General features: G+C 39.1%; 1 protein-coding gene across 1 annotated transcript in view; it reads right to left on the bottom strand.

Annotated features, from left to right (window-relative positions):
• The window catches only part of LOC310963647 (cadherin-18), a gene marked incomplete at both ends in the record, with an annotated part of 90939 nt that overhangs the window by 52017 nt on the left and 17774 nt on the right, over positions 1-21148 (bottom strand). The window contains 3 exons of the mRNA XM_083936537.1: positions 1440-1607; positions 10831-10950; positions 19526-19820. Of these exons, the coding sequence (XP_083792663.1) occupies positions 1440-1607; positions 10831-10950; positions 19526-19820 (583 nt within the window). The remainder of the gene's footprint in view (positions 1-1439; positions 1608-10830; positions 10951-19525; positions 19821-21148) is intronic.

Raw genomic sequence — 21148 nt, 5'->3', positions numbered from 1 at the left:
TTGTCACCATTTGTCCCTGAGGGAATGCCATTAAAAATGCTCTGCAGTGCTTCAATTGACATTAAATGCTAAACCGAGGTTCACAGGAAAGCAATGGAGCAGATCCAGCTATGCGGCAGATGATTATTCAGACAGTGTTGATGGTTGAAATAGTTTTTCACTTCAGCACAAGATGAAAAACTCTGAGCCGTGGGGAATTGTGTTTGATTACACAATTTCAAAGACAACAAATCACAATGTTATCATTATTGAAATGTATTATTACAATGTAGAAAATTCAGACTGGAAAAACAGAGGCTTTTGATGTTTGTCTAATTAAGCTAATAATGGAAAATGTTGGACTACTGAGTCAGACAATAATGAAGTACAATACATTATTGTGAGGAATGCTGAAAAGGTCTATGAGGGTAAGCCTCAATGATCCATAATTTGCTCTCTATCCCTCTAGGACTGATAAACTGCATGGTTAATCATTGCACGCATTAAAAAAAAATCTAATTAAAATAATTTTGTCACGGTAAAAACTGAAATGTTTATGTTTCTTCTTTTCATTCAAGCAGTGAAAACAGTGAATAAACTGTAATGGATAATGTGTTGATCTTTCATGTGCGGACCTATATGGCGTCTGCACCTTATAATGTGAATGCTTTTAAAAAAAGCATTTCTTACACTTACTTGCTACCTCTCCACTTCCACAAGGGAAATACTGCGCAGAACTAGAATTGCTTTTCAAGTTATGTAACTGCCTCAGGCATCTGTAGTGGAGGTCTTCTGCTCAAGGCCAAAATGGCTGAGAACAGTTGATTGGATTCCCAGCCACAGCTTGGCCATTTAATGAAATATATGCTATGTATTCAGGTTAGTAGTAGCACATTAACATTGCCATTATTATTTTGATAAATTAGCCTTCTGGCAAGCAAGCAAAGATGCCAAAAGGCAGGAACTTTCTCAGGGTAAATACTTTTTAAATGGAGCCTATCGGCAAAAACAGTGTAGTGTCTTCCTAACATAATTATTGTATGTTTAACTGCTTTTGTTTCCCGTATTCAGAAACTGTGTCTTTAAACCAGCCATCAGGTCTTCTTTAGGGTTGTGATGTCAGAACTATACTATATATGGGTAGAATTGGCTGCTACAGTGCCGTTACAGTTATTTCCCGGCTGCAGAAACGGTGCAGAGACACCGAGAATGCAGATGTAAAAGACCCACAAATCCTGAACAATCAGAGCAGACTGAGCTTTTTTGGGAAGGGTCTTAAAGCGACAGGCACCAAAACGAAGCATTTCAGACAGAGGGTGAATACAGGTATATTTAAACTGAAAATCGTGTGTCTAAACATGTTCTCACAAAAGTATGAATCTGAAACGAGTACTATATGGGACATTTAGTGCTGTATTTTGTTAGCTGGATTGTTGTTTTCAGGTAATAAGTATACACACTTTGAGGAAACATGGGCGGGTTGTCGTTGACGTCTGTCAGAGTGATGTTGATGGTTGTGGAGCCGGAAAGGCCTCCGACCTGGCCTGCCATGTCTTTGGCTTGAATAACAACAGTGTAGTGTTCTCTGGCTTCTCTGTCCATGTCAGATAAGGCAGTCCTGATGATTCCTACATGGATGGAGGAAAACAAACCAACCAAGAACACAAAAAGAGATCATTGTTGAGCAGAAAGATAACACTGTTACTGTGGTCAAGACTGTCAATGCTCTTATATTTTCCCCACCTTACCTGTTTTCGGTTATTGACTACTCACAACACTGGACAGTAGCCCACTTTCCTTTAAAGACGGATTCCCTAAAACTGTACTTCTTTCATCTTTGATTCTCTTGGTGTCTCACTGACAAGGTTAGCCTTTGTTCACTTTACATTACATCAGAAATTACCATGCAACCTCGGATTGGGGTACAAGGCAACTTTCTGAGGCGCCCCCTTGATCACATTTATTACAGCAATAACAAAACCATGAACTTTCATAATGCTAACTCAGTGATATATGACTGCACCTCTGCACACAGTTACCAGCCAAAAAGTTAGGCAGAGTATTTTCTTCATGTAGGTGATTTATTAAACGTAATAGCTGCATGTATTGCACATGTATTTGTGTATCTTTGTGTTAATTCTCAACATTTCTGTTTGTCTATATTTTTTTTGTGTGTGTGTGTCTATATCTTTGCTGGAGGGTTAATTCGCTATTTTAGCTCCTGAAACCACATCACCACATGGAACCTGATTTAATGTTCTAGCAGTTAAATCGATGTTCATTGTAAATCTTGTGTTTCCCCAGAGTCAAGACCCTCTGGCAACCATTGAACTAATGTTGTTGTGAACTTGTGAACCCTGCAATAATGCACACTGGAGGACCAGGAGCAGGGAGACCTGGGTCGAAATGGGATAGTGTTGTGATCATGACGGTACATGGACTGCTGTTGCCTCATGTTGTGAGGGGAAATCACAGCAGCAGGTGACGTTTGATAAGATGGCTTTAGAAAATGAATCAAGGCATCACTGACATCACTGAAAACAGGGGAGAATGTATTATTTTAACCCATTATTTACATCACATTTTGTTCATGACACATTCTTCCTCCACTTCTATGGCTTATTTTAATTCTACTCTGGCAATCAGGATAGATGTAATTAACTGTAATTGGCCCCATTCACAAACATGGCTGATGAACGCACAATTACTTTGTCTTGGCAGGCAAAACATAATTCTGTTACAAGGCCTCCCATTATGACAAAGTCAAACTTAGAAAAAAAGAGTGCGAGAATACACATCTCATTATGCAGGTGCTTTCACAGCCACAACTTTCTGTTGTTATAAGTCTTAGAGTCTTAAAGCTAACAGTAAATCCTGTGTTGTTAATGTGTTGTGATTGAATACTCTTTTGGCTCACTCTTTCCGCTTTAATAGTATTATTATTAACACCAATACTACTCATTTTCTACTGTTTTCAGCAAAAAAAGCTTTGAAACGGTAGACGCTTTCATCTGGTGCCAAAGACAATTGTGATTGGTTTAAAGGAACACAAACAAGCCAAAGCGTCCCCCCCCCACCCCCCACCCCCCATCCAAGAATAGTAACCCATGCAGCCAGACCGTGGTCCAGTGCTGACACAGCACGTTGGAGAAAGGTCCGGCAATGCAAGAGTATAATAGTCCACTAACGTGTACCCCTCATGGTTTTGGTAATGGTCTTTGAAATTTTCTACGTATAGTTGAATTTAGCAGAAATTGTATAAGACAACTGTATTTAAAGCTCCTTTTTGTGTAAAAACTGTATTGGACAAACTATTATAAATGCAAAGTATATCTATATTTCCAAAAAAACATTTGACCATTTTGAAATGAATTAATGGAGTTTAATGATTTCCTCATTTCACCGAAGAGGAAGCTATATCGGTGTTATACAAGAGGTCAATTTCCTCTTTCCTTTCTTCCAGACTCTATAGACAGAAACTAATCCACTCGCCTAAGGCCGAATAATCATTAAAAGTGGGTCAAGGATCAAAGCAGGCAAGGGTATTAAGATGCAGGGGATCTTAGGTCACATATCATCCGTCACACCAAGCTATGGCTAAGGTCCCATAAATTACCTGTGAACCTGAACTCATCAACAGCGAATCAACAAAAAACAAGTTATGAGATAGTCGTACAGGGATTCAGTGATCCACTGAAAATAACATTTGAAAGTTGCTCTAATGTCAGATGACATTGTGATCTCCACAATGTTACCTTTGCAAAAATAAGCCTGACATGTTGATGACGTTTCTATGAAAAAGAATCTGAACCTCTGTGAATAAACTCTAACCTATTGATTCCTCGTATTCATATTCCTCTAGTGGCTGATGCTTCTAGCCTTTTTTTCCATAAAGACAGAATCAGTTGGATGGTTAAGAAACAGTTTTTCATTGTAAAATGTCACAGTGTACTCTGTGTCCTCAAGTTCCTCTTTAATACACAGAAACACTTTGTTTTGCATGATGTGAGATGAAGCGAAACAAGATTTAGCCACTTTTTTGGATGGTACTTTTAAACATATTGCAGGAATTCAGTTTTGTGTACCAGCACTGACAGTGTCTCCTACTTTTGTGCTGTCAATTTGTGTGCATTAGTTTTGCTTGCAAAAGAACAACCGTTAAGTGGGGCAGCAAGCTACACAGACACAAATGTGTTTCAGGGCTTATTCCAGGGGATATCAAAGCAAATAAATATACTGTAACTGCCAGACAGGTAGAATCTTCTCTGCAACAATATATTAACATTTTATAAAAGCTGCATTTGCATTTCTTCCCTCTGCATTTTTCGTTTATTTGTTTAATATTATAATTAGTTTGTGATTTAAAAAGTAATAATAGTGTTTATATATTGTAACTCTAGTTTTAGTTGAACGACTAGCCTAATTAAATGGGAGTCAACTACCCTGTGAGTTGGTGGTGAATTATACTTTGGTACATTTTGCCTCTAAAATGCTTAGTAGACAGTGACAGACTGTGCTCTGTTTTAACTCTGACAGAGTTGACAGGACAGATTAACATTATGCTGCCCTCCCTGTTGGAAATGCCATAACTACAAGATAAATGCAGCTAAATAAGAAACAACAGTGTTTATATTGGGACTAATAAGGATTCTCATTGATCTCAAAGATTCCAAAACATACACCCACTGTATGAATACGCTGGAATATCTGTCGTCTTGGGCAGGGAAAATACAACAATACATATACAGAGGCTAAAAGTCCTTGCCGCAGCGAACCGGGACCTGCAGCCCTTTGCTGCATGTCACCCCCCATTTCCTTTCAAAACCCTCCACTTAGTGCGCACTCACACTGTCCTTCCGCACCGGGCCAAAACAGGTTTTTCGGGTAGAGCCTAGTGTGTTTGACCAGTGTGAGTGCAACCGCTCCGCGTCTAGCTGCGGCAAGTTGGCCGTCCACAGCCCGTTTGAGAGAGGTGGGCTTTTGTAGAGCACGTTTGCACATGTACGAGCACGAGCGTGCGCACGAGTACGACGCCTACGGCGGCTCTCACGTCATTTTATGTGCGCCTGTTCGGACATAGAAAAAAAAAAACATGCGCGGACATTTAACAACAACAACAATGGTGGCGAAAGGTTCACGTTGGTGTGATGCGGAGGTGGAGTGTTTACTGCAGATTTGGTCAGATGAAAATATTCAAAAACAGTCAGACAAGACGCACAAAAACTCAGAGGTCTATGGAAAGATTTGTAAACAAAGCGACGCATCGCGATGACGTCAATCAATGCGTGTGACGTGTTACGACGTGATGATGTATGGACAGGCAAGAAGCATTTGCGCGAGGCCCAGGCAGTGTGAGTACAAACGGGCTGGCCAGCGGGGGGAGAGGGAGGGGGGGACAAGTACCCTAAAGCCCGGGGTGCGGTGCAGAAGGACAGTGTGAGTGTGGACTTATACTGTCCGAGTAAAGGCACAGGAATCTGACTTATCACAATAGAAAAATGTGATACACATGGGAAGCCTGAAAAAAAAAAGGCTGTCTTCTATGTTCCCATAGAGAAATTTCCACAACTTTCCTATGTAATGAACCATTTCCAGGAATCAGAACACAGACATTTTGCCCTTGCCATTCTTTTTCAAATTTCAGGCCTCAGCATCGTTCTGCTGCTTTTCTTGATTTCAGCACTAATAGCACTATGCAGCCACTTTCCGGAAATGATGCAGGCTCTGAAAACTCTTTGTTATTAACTGGAGTCTTAGCATTACTTAACCTTAGGTCCTTGAGACACACAGACCTTGGCAAATGGCCACACTTTCCATTAAAACAACACCAAGACAGACAATCTGACCTTTAAGTTCTCTTTACTCATGAAGGCACATTGCTCCTGAGCAATATTTCACAGCAGTGGTTTAGGAGCATTCACACAAAATATGAGTTTTTTGTTTTTGGGAATTCCACCGTTGTCCAAAGCAGTCATGATGATTTACTGTCAGTCATTTGTCATCAAATCTGCTGTTTCTCAACCATTCAAAAACAAAGACACCCTTTAGCAGGAAGATAGCTTTGTGACCACAAAGGAATGTGAGGGAACACACTCACAGCCGACACAATGCAGCTACATTAAAAACCTACAATCCTTGGACTGCATTTATTCTTTATCGAAATTCTTCAACAATGAAGAAAAGGCCACAAGGTATTCTTTGGAGAGTGCAAGCATATGAGAGGCATGTCAGTACTTTGACACGGGAATCACACCCCTGAACTCCCTTTCCTGACCATTCTAAAACCGAAATACCTCAGATAGTCTACGCTAAATCTCTATGGAGCAACTCAGTTCATTTAGAAAATAATTGAGAAAGAGCTGACTTCCTTGAACCAAGGCCCATTTGACACAGTGAGGTGGTTAGCCTTTTTCTCAACCTCTCCAGTCTATTATAGTTGATACCATCACACTATCCACCCCTTTGTCTAGCTGCAAACTTCTAAAGGAGGACAATCTCCTGGGTGAACAAAAAGGATTATAGGAGATTACTAAAGCACTCTTCAATCTCCAGCTTCAGGAAATTTTGTTTTTTGACTCATCCAATACGATGTTATCCCTGTGTGTCTGCACTCTAACAGCAATTCTGGAGAAAAGGTAGATAGCACCAACAAAGCAGCTATAAAAATCATAAAAATCATAATGGTACACCTCTTTGGTTTTACTTTACAAAGATTGTCTCCGTTTATACATATTATCTGATTGAGATTAATTAGTTGGCCTACTCAAGACTACATGACAACTGATTGAAAAGACTGATTGAACGAGACGTAAAACTTAATCCATGAACCGCGAAAAAAAAAAAATTCGTCTTGATCTGTGTCAGCTCCTTCAATAAATTCAAACACTCCCAAATCCCACATCAGCAAAGAAATTAGCCTATTTAGAATGAAAGGGGACTTAGAGGTTCAGCAGTGTGGTGTGTCTTTGCATGTATGTGTGAGCGGCTACAGATGTGAGGCGGGGTTAGATGTAGCATTCGACCTCAAGACCGGAGAGGAACAAGGTTGATGCCTGTGGGTAAGTAAAAGATGCACAGCAGCCATGGAAAAGACAGGAAGTTATGACCCAACAATAAAAAGAATACCTGCAGCCACCATCTAAGCTGTACTTTTGATGAGATACGGAAAGCTCTAATCAAAACTACGGGCACTCAGTTTTAAGAATAGCAAACCATATAATCAGGCCAATCCATTCCCTGCGATTGCTCATAACACACTTGGCATGTCATTTATCAAACAAGTTTGGTGATGCTAATATTGTAAGAGCACTCTGACAAAGAGTGACAGCATTCCCAGGTTGAACCTATCAAATGTACATCCAGGTCTCTGTAACTTTTCATCCTGAGTCATTTACATTCAGTGTGCAGATAGAGGTTCTGTCTATCCTTCTAATACTCTGTTGTCCTTGTGTATCTTCTCTTGTTATTGAGTAAAAATCCCCAGTCACAACATTGCAGCAGATGTTTGAGTTATGGGTCCTTCTTTTAATGGCCACTTTGCCAGGATTTTGTTGGAACTACTAAAAAACACTTGTAGGAGCTCAGTCTACCACTGTGACATACTGTATGTTTTAATGTCGCAATGCTTTGATGTTATCTTGCTGTGTGTTGGGTTCAAGAATCTGCAGACTGCTGTTCAGTTGCAGAATAACAATCATTACCTTCTCTTACACCTTGCAACAGAAAAAGATCAATTTTCACAGCTTCCCTTGGTAAAACAACACTCAAGTTACAGCATGTCAATCAAACAGCCACACTGGCCAAAAAGCGTTTGCCTTTTCAGATCAAACACCTCACAAAAAACATTGACCTTCCTACTTATTTACACAAGAGCACAAGATTAACCTCCAACATTTTCAGATTGACTAAACTCATCAAATGCTGGCACTTTCTTTAAATTTAGCTGTGATGCTATCACAGTGATAAAATCTGCAAAACTTAATCAACCAAGTCGGCAATGAATTAGAATATTACGATGTCCACAGTGAAACATGACAGTTGGGGGTCTTTTCATTTTTTGCATAATAATTTGACATATAAATGCCCATGTACAAATATGAAATTGCACTTCGGTGCGGATCACCCAGTAATTCAAGCCATTTACTCTGTTTTCTCGATCACATTTCCCTGGTCAGATGACATGTTTACTAGAGGTGCCATTAGAGAACGCCTCGGCTTTTGCCACCCGGAAGAACGTTTGTTATTGTTGTGATGTCATGGTGACTTGTTGTATGTATAGATTAACATAATTCAACTAATCATTCATCAATTCACACACAGACTCCACATTGGTCAATTGGAGTGGTTATGATAGAAATGACAACTGTGTCATTCTATGTACAACTTTGGGAATGTAATTCATAGTAGAAAGAACTGTAGGGCCATACGAAATATTTAGGAATGTCAAATTATTAACGCAGCATGAAGCTGACACATTTATTTTCTTCTGCCTACAATTTCCCCTCAGGACTCACATCACTATCAGTTGTATCAGATATATTTCTGTATTTACAAATTCTGTGTCATGCTCATTTATTTCTTCAGCCAAGTAAATCTAATCCTAAATTCCTATCTGTCCTAGTCTGCATGCTGCATGACAACACCATATATGCATCAATTACAATTTTACATCTATGATTGAATCTTTTTTCTAGTGGAGACAAGCAGCTGCCTTAATGTTGCTCCTTCAGTTAATTACTCAGAGATAAGAACTCGAGTTGTCTCGAGATGTAAGCACGTCCGACTTATTTGTTGTTTGTTATTTTGCAATATAGCCATGCAGTAGTTCAGACATAACGTCAATAAATATTGTAGTAATACCTGAAGATGTTTAATGAGGGACAGTATTTTAATTCTAACAGTGATCAGACATATTTAATTGGACATTTGGTTAAAGTCACAGAAGCTGGAACACATTCTTAACACATTTTATTATTACTTTATTAGGCAGCCTGTTACGTAAGCCATTTGTCCTGTTGGTTGATAACTGAGATACTACAACTGTTGTCAATTTACCATTGAATAGACTTTACAAACCGTCAGAGAGGCCTGTCATTTCAGTAACTAGTGGGTTTAAGGTGATGTTATAAAACCCACAAACCTGTAAAGAAGTAACAGGTAAAACTGTTCACTTTGTTGCTTGCTGAGGATTTGGGTCAAGTCTGAGACGGTCCTTTGGGGATTCCTTCAGCACCATATGTGCAGGCCAAATGCTATCATTACCCTCTGTCCTTAAATGATCTTTCCTTCTACCTCCTGGGTCTTATAAAATCTGTCACTGTTGTATCAGGCCAGCAGACCAAGGTCAAATGGATAATAGTTGGATTTGTCCCTCTCCCTGTTTGTGTGTGTGTGTGTTTGCATGGATGTGTTTGATCCTGCTAATAATATATGAATTCATCAAGACTGTGTCCCGGCAGTTTAAGCGGGGTGGAAGTCAGGTACGTGTGGATATAAGGAGGTGTAAGCAAGCTAATGCACTGAGAGACAGATGCAAGGGAAGCTTCAGCTCCCCAGTGTGGTGCTCAAATGTGGCCGCTTGCCAACGTAACTGCTTTAAGACTTGCTTAGCATATTAAAGATGCACGTGCACATGCAGCTTTCTCCATGTGCACGTTCTGCACTGACCGCTGGAGTTTCTTGTCCTAATTTGAGGGAGGAGGATGGTTTGCCAGTGGCAAAAACAACAGCCGACTTGTATAGATTAATATGTGTAGGTGGAAAACTGCTGCGCAGAGAAAGCAGTCGGCTGGGCCTTCGATCACCTCCCTATCCCTCTGCACGGCCCACACTGAATTACAATGCAGACAAGATGCCGAGTCAGCTCAAGCACAACAAACCATCTGATGCGTCCAACAGCCCACTGCTTATGAAGAATGGAAAGAAATTGTCTGCAAAATAATAATTCTTACAATCAAAACATAATTATAAAATAGATTTAAAATAGTTGATAGAACAAAATATGTAACGTTATGTGAGGTAGCCCTGTTTTCATTCATAAATTAGCATTTCTTCTGCCTCACCACACCGCTGTGAAAATGCTCCATCAATCCCCACTTTCTTTTCCCTCAAGGTAAAGTCAAAATATACAGCAATTCATTTGTGTTGCTCATTCAGCAAATAATTCTTATTTTACACGGGCGTTATAGTCTCAACAGAGGCCAATAGTTCAAGAAAGCGATGAATCAATTCATATAAGTGGATTGTTGTTCACGTTAACCGACAGCAGCAACAGCAGCAGCAGCAGCAAGCATTTAAAACTTACACACACTCTTTTATAGACAAAAACAGTCACACACACACACACACACATCATATAAAAGTTATATGTATTGCACTTTAGAAGGTTTATAAACATGTAATAGATTCCAGCAGAGGCCTCTCAGACAAAAGGTGGACTTTAAAAAACAGTGAACACCGCCTGTTGTGGCTTTTCTTCCTCAGGAAAAACATTGCCTTTCCAAAGGCATCTCAACAAATGTCTTCTTTGACCCCTGAGGAGTTAGTTATGTCCCACAAAACGTGGATTGCATGTTAAACAATATAGCAGTCTTATGAATAGTCCATAACTCTGCTGCAGCTGCTTTAGCTTTTATGATGTCAGACCCTGAAATAATAGAACAGGATGTCCACTGAAAGAAGCGTATGGTGCACATATCTCGCAGCATGTCATACACATCACTTTAGGAGATTGCAGAGGGAGATAATAATACAATTATCACTACCATTTATAGTTATTGTTACCATGCATTCAAGCGCAAGGGCACTTACTTTGTCTAAGCATTTGTTCCCAAGCATGAAGTAATACCACACCTGTTTTGGGGTCGACGGAGAAATATGGCTGTCCTTGTAGAATACTGTAGACTATTCTGGCACTGTTTCCATAGGTGGGATCATCAGCATCAGACGCTGTGATTTGCAACACAGAAGTGCCTAAAAAAAAGAACACAGCAAAATGATTTCCTGGTAATCATTGCCTTTCTTAAATCTATCAAATGTGTTGTAAATCACCTCGCAGCCATGTCTGCTGCCTTTAAGATCCAAGGAGAAATAATTTGCACAAAATCTGAATATAGGATATCAGGACTACAAAATTAGATATTTAATGCTGAACACATTCAAACTAAAAAACAGAAGAGTTGAGGACCACCTCATTTAAACCAAAGAAACAGCTATCAAACTAACATTTAGCATATACAGTACTAATAGAATGCTTCATATGATATAATATGTTCCCAACTCTTTTATGCCTCTAAAGAAATTAAAACATTGAAAAAAACGTTATCCCGTTAGATATTGTGGTTAAGGACCTAGCTAACAGGATGCCATTATGTAAACACAAAAACAGAAATTAACTGTTTATCTAATAACCAAGCCCCCACCGAAGCAACTTCCTGGTTGATCCAACACTGAAGTGCCAAAACCTGCAATACTCCCGAGTGCCCACTAGGAGTAGTTTGCACAATAGAGCTATTTCTCATTGACCCCAATGTTAAATGAGCCATTTTCACAGCATAATTAAACCTATTTAAGGCCTGGTACAAAAAATTATTCTAGTCTGTATGTTTAGGGCATATCTCCATGACCAGGATAGTTCTTATTTTATTGGAGGTTAAAGCCTATGAATAATTTGGGGCGCAGCCTCGTCAGTGACAGTTAGCCGCTGACCCTTACTTTTCCTCGGAGGTAAACATCAGCCAGATGGACGTATCTCCCTCCCCCAAAGTCACATACATGTCCTTTTTTGGTGAGAGGAAATGAGGCATTTGCGTAAGTTTGACAAGATGGCGACTCCCATAGATGAGTACAACTGGATCAAGTTAAGAGAACGGACCCTGACGGGTATGCTACTTCCATTTGTTTTACACAGTCTTTGGTAATGACAGGGAGTACCCAAATAGAAACACAGTCACTTATTCACAGGAACTGACTGCAGTGTGTGCGAGTCATGTCACATACAGTAGAAGTAAAACCCCTGGATATTTTTCCATTTTTAAACATTGAATGGGAGTACAAGCCTTGGTCTTAGTTTCTAAGCGTTTTTCATTGAATGAGATGACAAAAACAGTGACAAATGATTTGAAACCTTAGAGGGATGACTCGTTATTGGTACTGTTATTTAAACACTTGATGTAAAAGCCATTGTGGTTTAATTTAACACTTGATGTGCTGCTCAACAGCATTACAGGCTTCATTAATCCATTATAATTGCATGATGAGTGCACTGTTATGACACTACAAGCTTATATAATGCATGAGTATGCATAAGAATTATAGTGTGATTGTATGTGAAGAAGTATGAGCTATATGATACATTTGGCATGTAAATCTTCTGGACACTTGCTTTAGTCTCGGGATAAAAGGAAATTAAACAAGTTAAACTCCACAGTGTCTCAAAGATCTGAGTGCTTCTCTTTTTTGGAAACCTTTAGGAGGGGAGTGAAATGTCACCCATAATGTACCGTGTACTGCAAAGTTTGCTTGGGCAATCTGAATGTCTGCCAACTTTGCAGAGAAAATTGCACTGGGAATTATTTGTACTTAATCAATTCTGGGATTGCTGTGGAAGCTTAGCCGGTTCCAAATCGTCTGTCTATGAAAACGTATTAGTACATTGTTTAATTGATGAACCTTGAATTGTTCTGAACGGCTGAAGTAAAGACCATGGTCATCTGTGCGAAATGTTTTGTATAACTTTATCATTATGTATTTTCATTTTCCAGGTTTTTCTGTAGGAACAGATTCATAGCATTGCATAATCAGACTCATAATGCACTCATTATGCACTTCTAAAGAAAGAGTACAATGTGCTTTCTATTGCTCACACTTCACTCCAACTAAGTGTGCTGTATTTGGATCTATATTAAGACCAAAGAGTCCCAGAACTGTCTTTGTTCTTTGGTCAGTCTTGAAGTCAATAGTTGTATCCCTTTTAACCCCAACCCCTGTTGCAGGTGGTGAATTTATACAAATTGATTATTTTTGATGGTTTAACCCTCGTAATGTGTTTGACATCAAGTCTTCAAGGATATACAGTATGACATTATTGAGGGCAAGTGTCAGTTGTACAGTCCAGTTTAGTCCAGTCTGCAGTGTGATTTTTGAAAGATCACCTCACGTGATTTTGTGTTACCAGCTGCTGTGCAAGGTAACATTCCATTGGTACTGTAATCAAGCACCACTTTGTTAGCAAGAAGCTGGTTGAAACTTAAAAATGAAACACGTTGCCATCTTGATGGGATAAACGATGCCAGTACACAGACAAGTGAGGGGTTTGCCGTCAGATATGGAAGCTGATTTAAAAACAAAAAAATATCTTAATTTTATAATGGATAGCGGTAGGGCTGGGTGATAATTCAATATCATATATTGTCAATGGAATCTATTTCATGAATAAAAAAGGTGATTTGGTGATACTCAATGACATTGTCTAAACTAACGATAACAAATACTTTAACTCAAACTTCTTAGAGGAAATCTAAAAATTGATTGTTTCCGTTTGATTGTGAAACTTTACATTACCACACTGTCCAATTTGATTAACATCATCTGGATTACATAGCCCATGATTGCATACATGAGCAGATATTGTGCTTCTTTCATATTGCCCAGTCGGGTTGGACAATATTGTCAAAAAACAAAACAAAACAAAAAAAAAACTAGCAGCATAAACATTAATATTTTGATATTTGAACAACCTTTCATTTTCTGATGCTTATACATTATGATCACTTTGCACCAAAGTTCTTAATAAAGTGAGAAAACTTTCAGTGTTTTTTTTATTCATCAAGTATTTCATTCACACAGGAGAATATAGTGTGAATTAAATACTTGACAAATTCAATTAGATTCAATAAATAGTCTATCCAAAATAACATTTCATATAGACCATGTATTGAATTACCAGAGCCGTGCTGTATTGTGATATACAGTATATCCTATAATGTGCCTTACAGGCCCATATATATATCACCATGACCTATATCTGATAAGATTTTGGCGTGATAAGACATCCCGCCCTGAGAGTAAGAAATAGGGGGGATAAATCACAAGTATGTGTTCAGCCATTTTGTACGACAACCTGAATGTGTTTTATTTTGACAAGAATTGACACTTACCAATGCTATTCAGCTCAATTTCTTAACATTGGTTTTACTCATTTAATCATAACTACTGATCTAAACAAACAACCACCGCTGCCTCTGTGTTTTGAAACCACTATTGAACAGGGATTTTCCCAGAAGTGAAGTGGTTGACAGGAAGGCAGAGATATCATCTCCAGTATATCCATTTAGAGATATCTCAACTGGGAGATGTATAATTGGAAATTGATACTCCTTTTATCTAGCACTCTAAAAAATATATTATTGCACCATTGAATGGGAAGTATGAAGCAGTTGCATTGGATTTAGACAGGATAAAAGGTAACCTGACTCTCGCCAGATGAATTTCATTCCTCCTTGCTTCACTAATACATCTGGGATCGCTCCATAGGAAAGTGATTTCAGGAGACTGGGCCTTATCAAAAATCCTTGCATATGATTGGATAAACCACTTGTCTGTCAACTTTATTTGCGTGCTACTTCAACCACTCACATCGAAACCATCCGTGGCGCTGATGAGAGCGACGCAGGGAAAAGCCAAACCCTGTCAGGAGAAGGGGGAAAACATCGTTTCCATCAACAAAAGCCTTCAGAGCCGTTCTCTGGTGTTCTTTTAAAGAAGAAATATTCTCTAGATTGGACAACACGGATGAAATAGCAGCATCGAGGCTGCCGCCTGGTTCCTTGATGCGAGCCGCCACAGTCATTTCTCCGCTATGTCACATCTATAAAGCCCCGCCGGCGGTCCTGATTAGCCTGACCATTTTTTGCGGACCCTGAAATCACTTTCCTATGGAACGATTCCAGATGGTTGAGTGGAGCTAGGCAGAGTCAAGACAAAAGCAAGGCAGAACGAAAAGTCTTCTGGCGAGAGTCAGTTTAGAAAAAAGGAGCATCACTACGAATTAGTTGCCACACTCCCAGACGGTCCCTTCCTGCACCTGGGAGCACCAGTATTGACACATGCTGGGGGATTAGTGCTCTGGAGTGTGAGGACAGTTGATTGTTACAGCCGATTTGACACTGCAGATGCTGAACCAAAGAGGAATTACTCTAATGGGCATGAGCAAAAGAGGGGGCGGGAAAAAGGCTAATTATTTTCCCCTTCACAGACCTTGATTTCCTCCCTTGGGTCATCAATGGTGATTGATTCTTTTTGTGCAACCAATGATGAAGTTTGCAGCGCACATTGAAACTTTAAAATGAGCATCTTGTTAGAACCAAGAGATGGAAGCCAATAAACAGATTAGGGCTGTATAGATATTCCCATTACCTCATTATGCACTCATTCAGAGATAAAGATAACAGAAACCCACTTATTATCAAAATCATTTTATGTAGGATTTAATAGACATATTTTGTTCTTGCAGTCTCAACAGTACCTTTATCGATTTTAAACTTAATCTCTATTAGCCTATTTTACATAGGAATGTAGAAACTGTAGGCAACAGGACCAGATTTGGGTCCATTTGAAGTGCAGTCCATGTGGAGAGGCTGAAAGTATTGGAAGTCCTGCAATCACGGTCCCATCCACAATCACCTGATGACAATTTAGCTTTTCATTAGTTTTTTGTTATTATTTACAGTTGCGTACATATAATGTACACTGACAGAACAGCTCATATTGGCCCTCATTTATCAAACGAACGTACGGCAGAAAAACGTGTGTACGACCATTTCCTGGCAAACGTCGGCATTTATCAATTTGGACGTGAGCGGGAGGTACGATCAAATCTCACATCTGGTCTGAGATTGTGTACGCACATTTGAGCCTGTGTATTTGCGGTGCAGCACAGCAAAACCTGTCTGAAAATAATGAACAAACCTCAGCTGTCCTTAAGCATAAGCAGTCACATATTAAGAACAGATCAAAACGGATTCTTAAAACAAATAAAAAAATAAAAAATTGTGGTTGGAGCAATTGATTGTACTCGTGCGTCTGAAGGCACCATCCATGAATGATTACGCATTCATCAATCGCCAAAACTACCACTCGATAAATGTACAGGTGATTTGTGATGCCAAGCTATCGCTTTTAAACCTGGCGGTCAGGTCCGGACACACGATTCTTTTATATTTCAAAACAGTTCGGCCCCCCTCGACCCCGACATTGAATTAATGAATGAATGTGTTGCCGCGCGGCTGCAGCAAGACGCACTGCAGAGCCAAAGTCATCTCCTCGGTTCGTGGCTACCCTCGATAAATTGCATCAAATCAAACAAGGTATCAGATGATTACCATTTTGGTATGGTTCTTCTAGGTGACAAAGGTATCCTCTAATGGTATACCTAATAACCCGCTGGCAAACCCCGCTACAGAGCAAGAGCGCAGGTGTTGTGCCGTATTCAGCACCCCTGCCGTGAAATGCACCCCCTCACATTATAGGTGATATTCTGGATCAGAAGGCTGTTGTTTCGACCTATAGGAGTAGTTTCTATACAGCTAACCCACAATGGTCAGACCATTGGTTACTTACAGTCTTTAAACTATTTTAAGAGTTTAAAATCACAAACTTGGATAATAGCGAACACAAAACAACACTTTTTGTATGTTCTGTGGAAATATACTGCAGCCATAATTACAAAATAAATTAAATGGATCTTTTGAGCAAGTTGAATGTATTTGACTGAGCGTTTCCTAAATATAATCCCATTGTTTCTTGCAATTAATAGGTTCAAAAGTGAGTGCTTTTAATGTGGTTACCTGTATATAAGCTACTCCTATAGGTGGAAACAACAGCCTTCTGATCCAGAATATCACCTATAATGCGAGGGGGTGCATTTCACGGCAAGGGTGCTGAATACGGCACAACACCTGTCCAGCAGTGCGCACAGGCGCACACGGGTCACAGTGGAGCGCTGCTTCGGGTTGACTGCCTCTGTTATTCTTTTCCATACAGCGTTTTTATGGGCCCCTTTTATTCCACTCTTAAGACTGCCAAAAAGCACATCTTTATTTTGCTCCATCTCGGATGTCAGGATGCCAATCTGTGTGTCGGAAAAGTTTCTTTTCTTACCAGTGTTTCTCCTCTACATGTTTGACCTCAGTGGGCGAGGCCTTCGAACCAGGAATATTTAAGGGCCTAACGTGTTAATGACGATCGAATTCAGCCGCCGCATTTATCAAGGCCCGCTCATTCGTACGCTGAGATTGGTCAGATACGAATGTTTCATAAATCACACGTTGGTCCTGTCCTACGACCAATTCTGCGCTCAGATCTGCGCCCGTTTTCACGCAAGATTGATAAATGAGGCCCATTTTCCCTATTTGGTTCCTATCAATAACTTTAAAAACATACACTTTAAGATAGTTTAAGAAAGTTCAATTGACATATTTTTGTTACTGAACTGAACATAACTAAATATACTTGTTTTTCTTTTCAGATATCCATGTTCCATATTTAATTTTAGAAACATGGCCAATTTCATGGGGTTTTTAATGAGGGATTTTGTTTGTGATGTTTTTTTGTTTTCTTTTTTGTTTTGTTTCTCAGAAAAGTGCTTTTAGTCACTAGTGCCAGTAGTTCTCCAGGCTTGATCTGTAGGATGATGCCTTTGCATCACAACAGATGGTTAGCCTTAACATTTGGCTTTGATTGGTCGTTTAATTCGACAGCAGCAGGCTCGCAGTTCTGTTTCAACAACCATGGAATAAAATTATGTTGCTCGGAGAAGGAAGTCTTGGCCGGATATTCGCTGGCTTTAACGGAAAGCCTGTAATATTAGCTGTTGCCCCCAGAGTCCAAATTGTCATCACGCAAATGGTTGATGGGTTCAGAGACTGCCTTAAACTAAACCTAAAAATAAAATATTTAGTACATGCCAATAAACTATTTTCCACAAATCATCAGAACATACAGTGCATGACTCTCTTAAGAGATTAAGATATGTACGTTACACATCCAATTTAGGAACAAATACTGAAGCAAAGTTGTATACATGTCAGGCCCGTCTGTTCATGGATATTCATGAATGCAACCAGGGAGATTTTGACTGTTTATAAAGAAGGCGCCCACAGGTCTATTGCGGTTTGTATATTTAATCAGTTCTGCACATTTCTATCTTCTTTATGCAAGAAGCTGAATGTAGCTGTTCATTTTCACACTGAGCAGTAGTTCTAATTCTTTTTAGCCATTGAACTAGGACTGGGCGAGAAGACTTGATTTATGAATTTAATTAAATTGATCATGTTTCTATTGTCTTATAAATGTTCTGATTATCTGTACTTTGCTTGCTATACAATACTTGTGCTATATAAATAATCATTTGTATTATAATATAACATAACAATATATAATAAATAAAGCATGTTTTCTGTTAAAACGATATGCAGATTAGAATAATATTTCCTAAAAAAACACATGCTGACCCCTATCGTTGTTTGCTTGTGTGAATTGAAGTAAAATGCTAAAAAATATTAATACACATTTTAACCAGCTATACACTCACTATGTTTACATGGATATACACAAATAGTGAGGTAAAACAAAACTGCAATCTTCAAATGATATTTCAATTAAACTACTGTATTTCACATCAGATTTTATCAGACATTTGAGTATTGCGCATGATAGTCTTATCCTGTGTTAAAGCTTAGATTTAATCCTCCCTAGACTTGAAGGGCTTATTTTAGACACAGCTATCAATGGAATGTTTTCAAAAAAGTGCCAGCTTCACAAATTCACTATCTTATTTGAAGTAAAATCATTTATGACAGCTGTTTGGCCACAACCTACATATAATTTGAAGGAGTTCCGTGAAATATTTGAGCACTATACTTTTGAGCAATTGTGCTCAGAAGCAGAGTCCACTGGACTGAGAAAAGGGGGTGCTTGTGTTCATCTGGGCTTAAAAGGGTAAGACACAAAGAAGAAACTATATGTTTGCTACATGATGCCAGGCATATGAGGAGCAGCTGTCGCAGAGGGGGTGGAGGCTTTTCTTTTCCTCTATGATGTGGAGGACTCCACAGTCTTGATGGCGGGGATTGCTGTGGAGGCAGTATTGAGTGCTTTATAAAGACCTTCCCACCCGTGAAAGCATCACAGCAACCAAAAAAAAAAAAATACTGGGCTGGCTTACAGAAGATCAAACATTCTGCAGAACATTATCATAGAGAGCACAAACCACAATGCTGCACAGGGTAATGACATGTTTGATAGCTGCTCTTCATACTAATACTTTCTTTTAAACCGTCTTGAGGCAGTACTTGGTCATGAGTCTATTAGAAACGTACACAAAATGAAGTCAAAGGTCTTATCGTAATAGCTTCTCTTTACTGCAGGGATACAGGGATTATAAACAAGAGGAATATCAAAAAAAAAATCAACAAAAGTAACCCTCAATTTGAGGCAGTTAGTGCTGATGATCAGTTGAAGGTGCAGCTAATTTTGTAGCACTACTCACCCACTTCCGACATCTCAGGCACCGTAGCTACAAAGGGTCCATCTGGAAATTTGGGTGCATTGTCATTGATGTCTTGTACTTTGATGATGAATTCCGACTTCGGTTCCAGTGCTTCCTCTGTGTAGCGATCCAAGGCTTGTGCATGCAGGACATAATGTGTTTTCCTTTCGCGATCCAGGCTCTTAGTGGCATGAATATCTCCCGTTACTTCGTCGATGATAAATATAGTCCCAGCTCCTTCCCCACTTAGAATGTACCTGACAGATCCATCGCCTTTATCAGAGTTTGAGTGAAGCTGCAAGGCAAGCCAAACACAGGGTGTGTGAATACAGAGAATACAACATTGCCAAAATCACTTCTTGAGAGTTTTTTGATTTGTGGTTTCATGATTCATGGTTGTAAAATGTGTTATAGCCACAGTGCAGCTGCTGTAGTACAGCTGCATGAGAAATACATAAATATTGACCACTATGATGTCCACATTAGTCATAAGAGATTGTTTATCACAAATACTGAAAAATTAGTTTTCAGCATTTTCAAGGATGTAATAGCAAACATTATCCAGTTCCATCTTCTCAAATGTGAAGATATTATGTATTTCTCTGTCAATTAAAATGTCTTATATTTGTGAAATTTAAGACAATAGCTTAGGATCTTGAAAAGTGTTTTGGCTATTTTTTCACTACTATTTGACATTTTTAAGATTATGTATAGAGAAAATAATCAATGGATTCACCAAAAAAATAATTAAAATATTGATGAAAATTATCACAAGTTGGAGTCCATACAAAGGCATGGATCTGGGCTTTATAAGCATAAATTATGATACTCACCTATAGTTCTACACTTTAATCACTTAAAGGTCATTTAAAAACATCTGTGCTTTATATTGCAGTAACTTTGCAGCAGCACTGCACTGCATGGTGGTCCTCAACACATGTTTCAGATTCCGAAAACATCCAACATCTAACTCTGACATTAGATTATTCGATATTCTCTCTCAGACTTGACTGAACTTGATCGCCAAAGAAATTCATCTTTAGAGATTAAAGTTTCGGGGAAAATCCTTGCAAGACTGTTAAAGGAGGGAAGAGCGCTGCCTTTTTCTCACCAGGAGAAAGGGGAATAAGGGAAGCCCGAGCCACTTTTTCAGACATAATTGATACCAAGAGGATTAAGACTTTCATGCCAATTGCTCGGTTGGGTTGTAGTTTTAGACTTCAAAAATGTATTTTACAATACCACTGAATTTCCAAACCAGGGCACCATGGTAGCGTCATTATTTAAACAACTTCATTTTCAACAATGAATAAAACATCTTATGACTCAGAGACTACTACTTTGCTTTTTATTCCTTAGGGAAGTGGCACAGGTGAACATTACAGAACAATCCATTTTCAATGTGCATTGGCAACGCTTTATGTACTAGTGGTACTCGTGGTATTTTTGTATTTCACATATGCAGATAAGCTGTGAACACAACCTGTGAACTCCAACAAAGTCTAATCTCAAACAAGATCAATGCAAGTCTTTGGAGAACATAAGATACAGAGCAAATAAATAATTCATGCTCTGTTGTATGGATGTAATATGTTGCTTTGCCTCACATCATTATATAGTCTG

The sequence above is a fragment of the Echiichthys vipera genome (genome assembly GCF_963691815.1).
Source record: "Echiichthys vipera genome assembly, chromosome: 21".
Taxonomy (NCBI): Eukaryota; Metazoa; Chordata; class Actinopteri; order Perciformes; family Trachinidae; genus Echiichthys; species Echiichthys vipera.
Note: the sequence above shows the minus strand (reverse complement) of the source record. Positions and strands in the feature narration are given on the sequence as shown.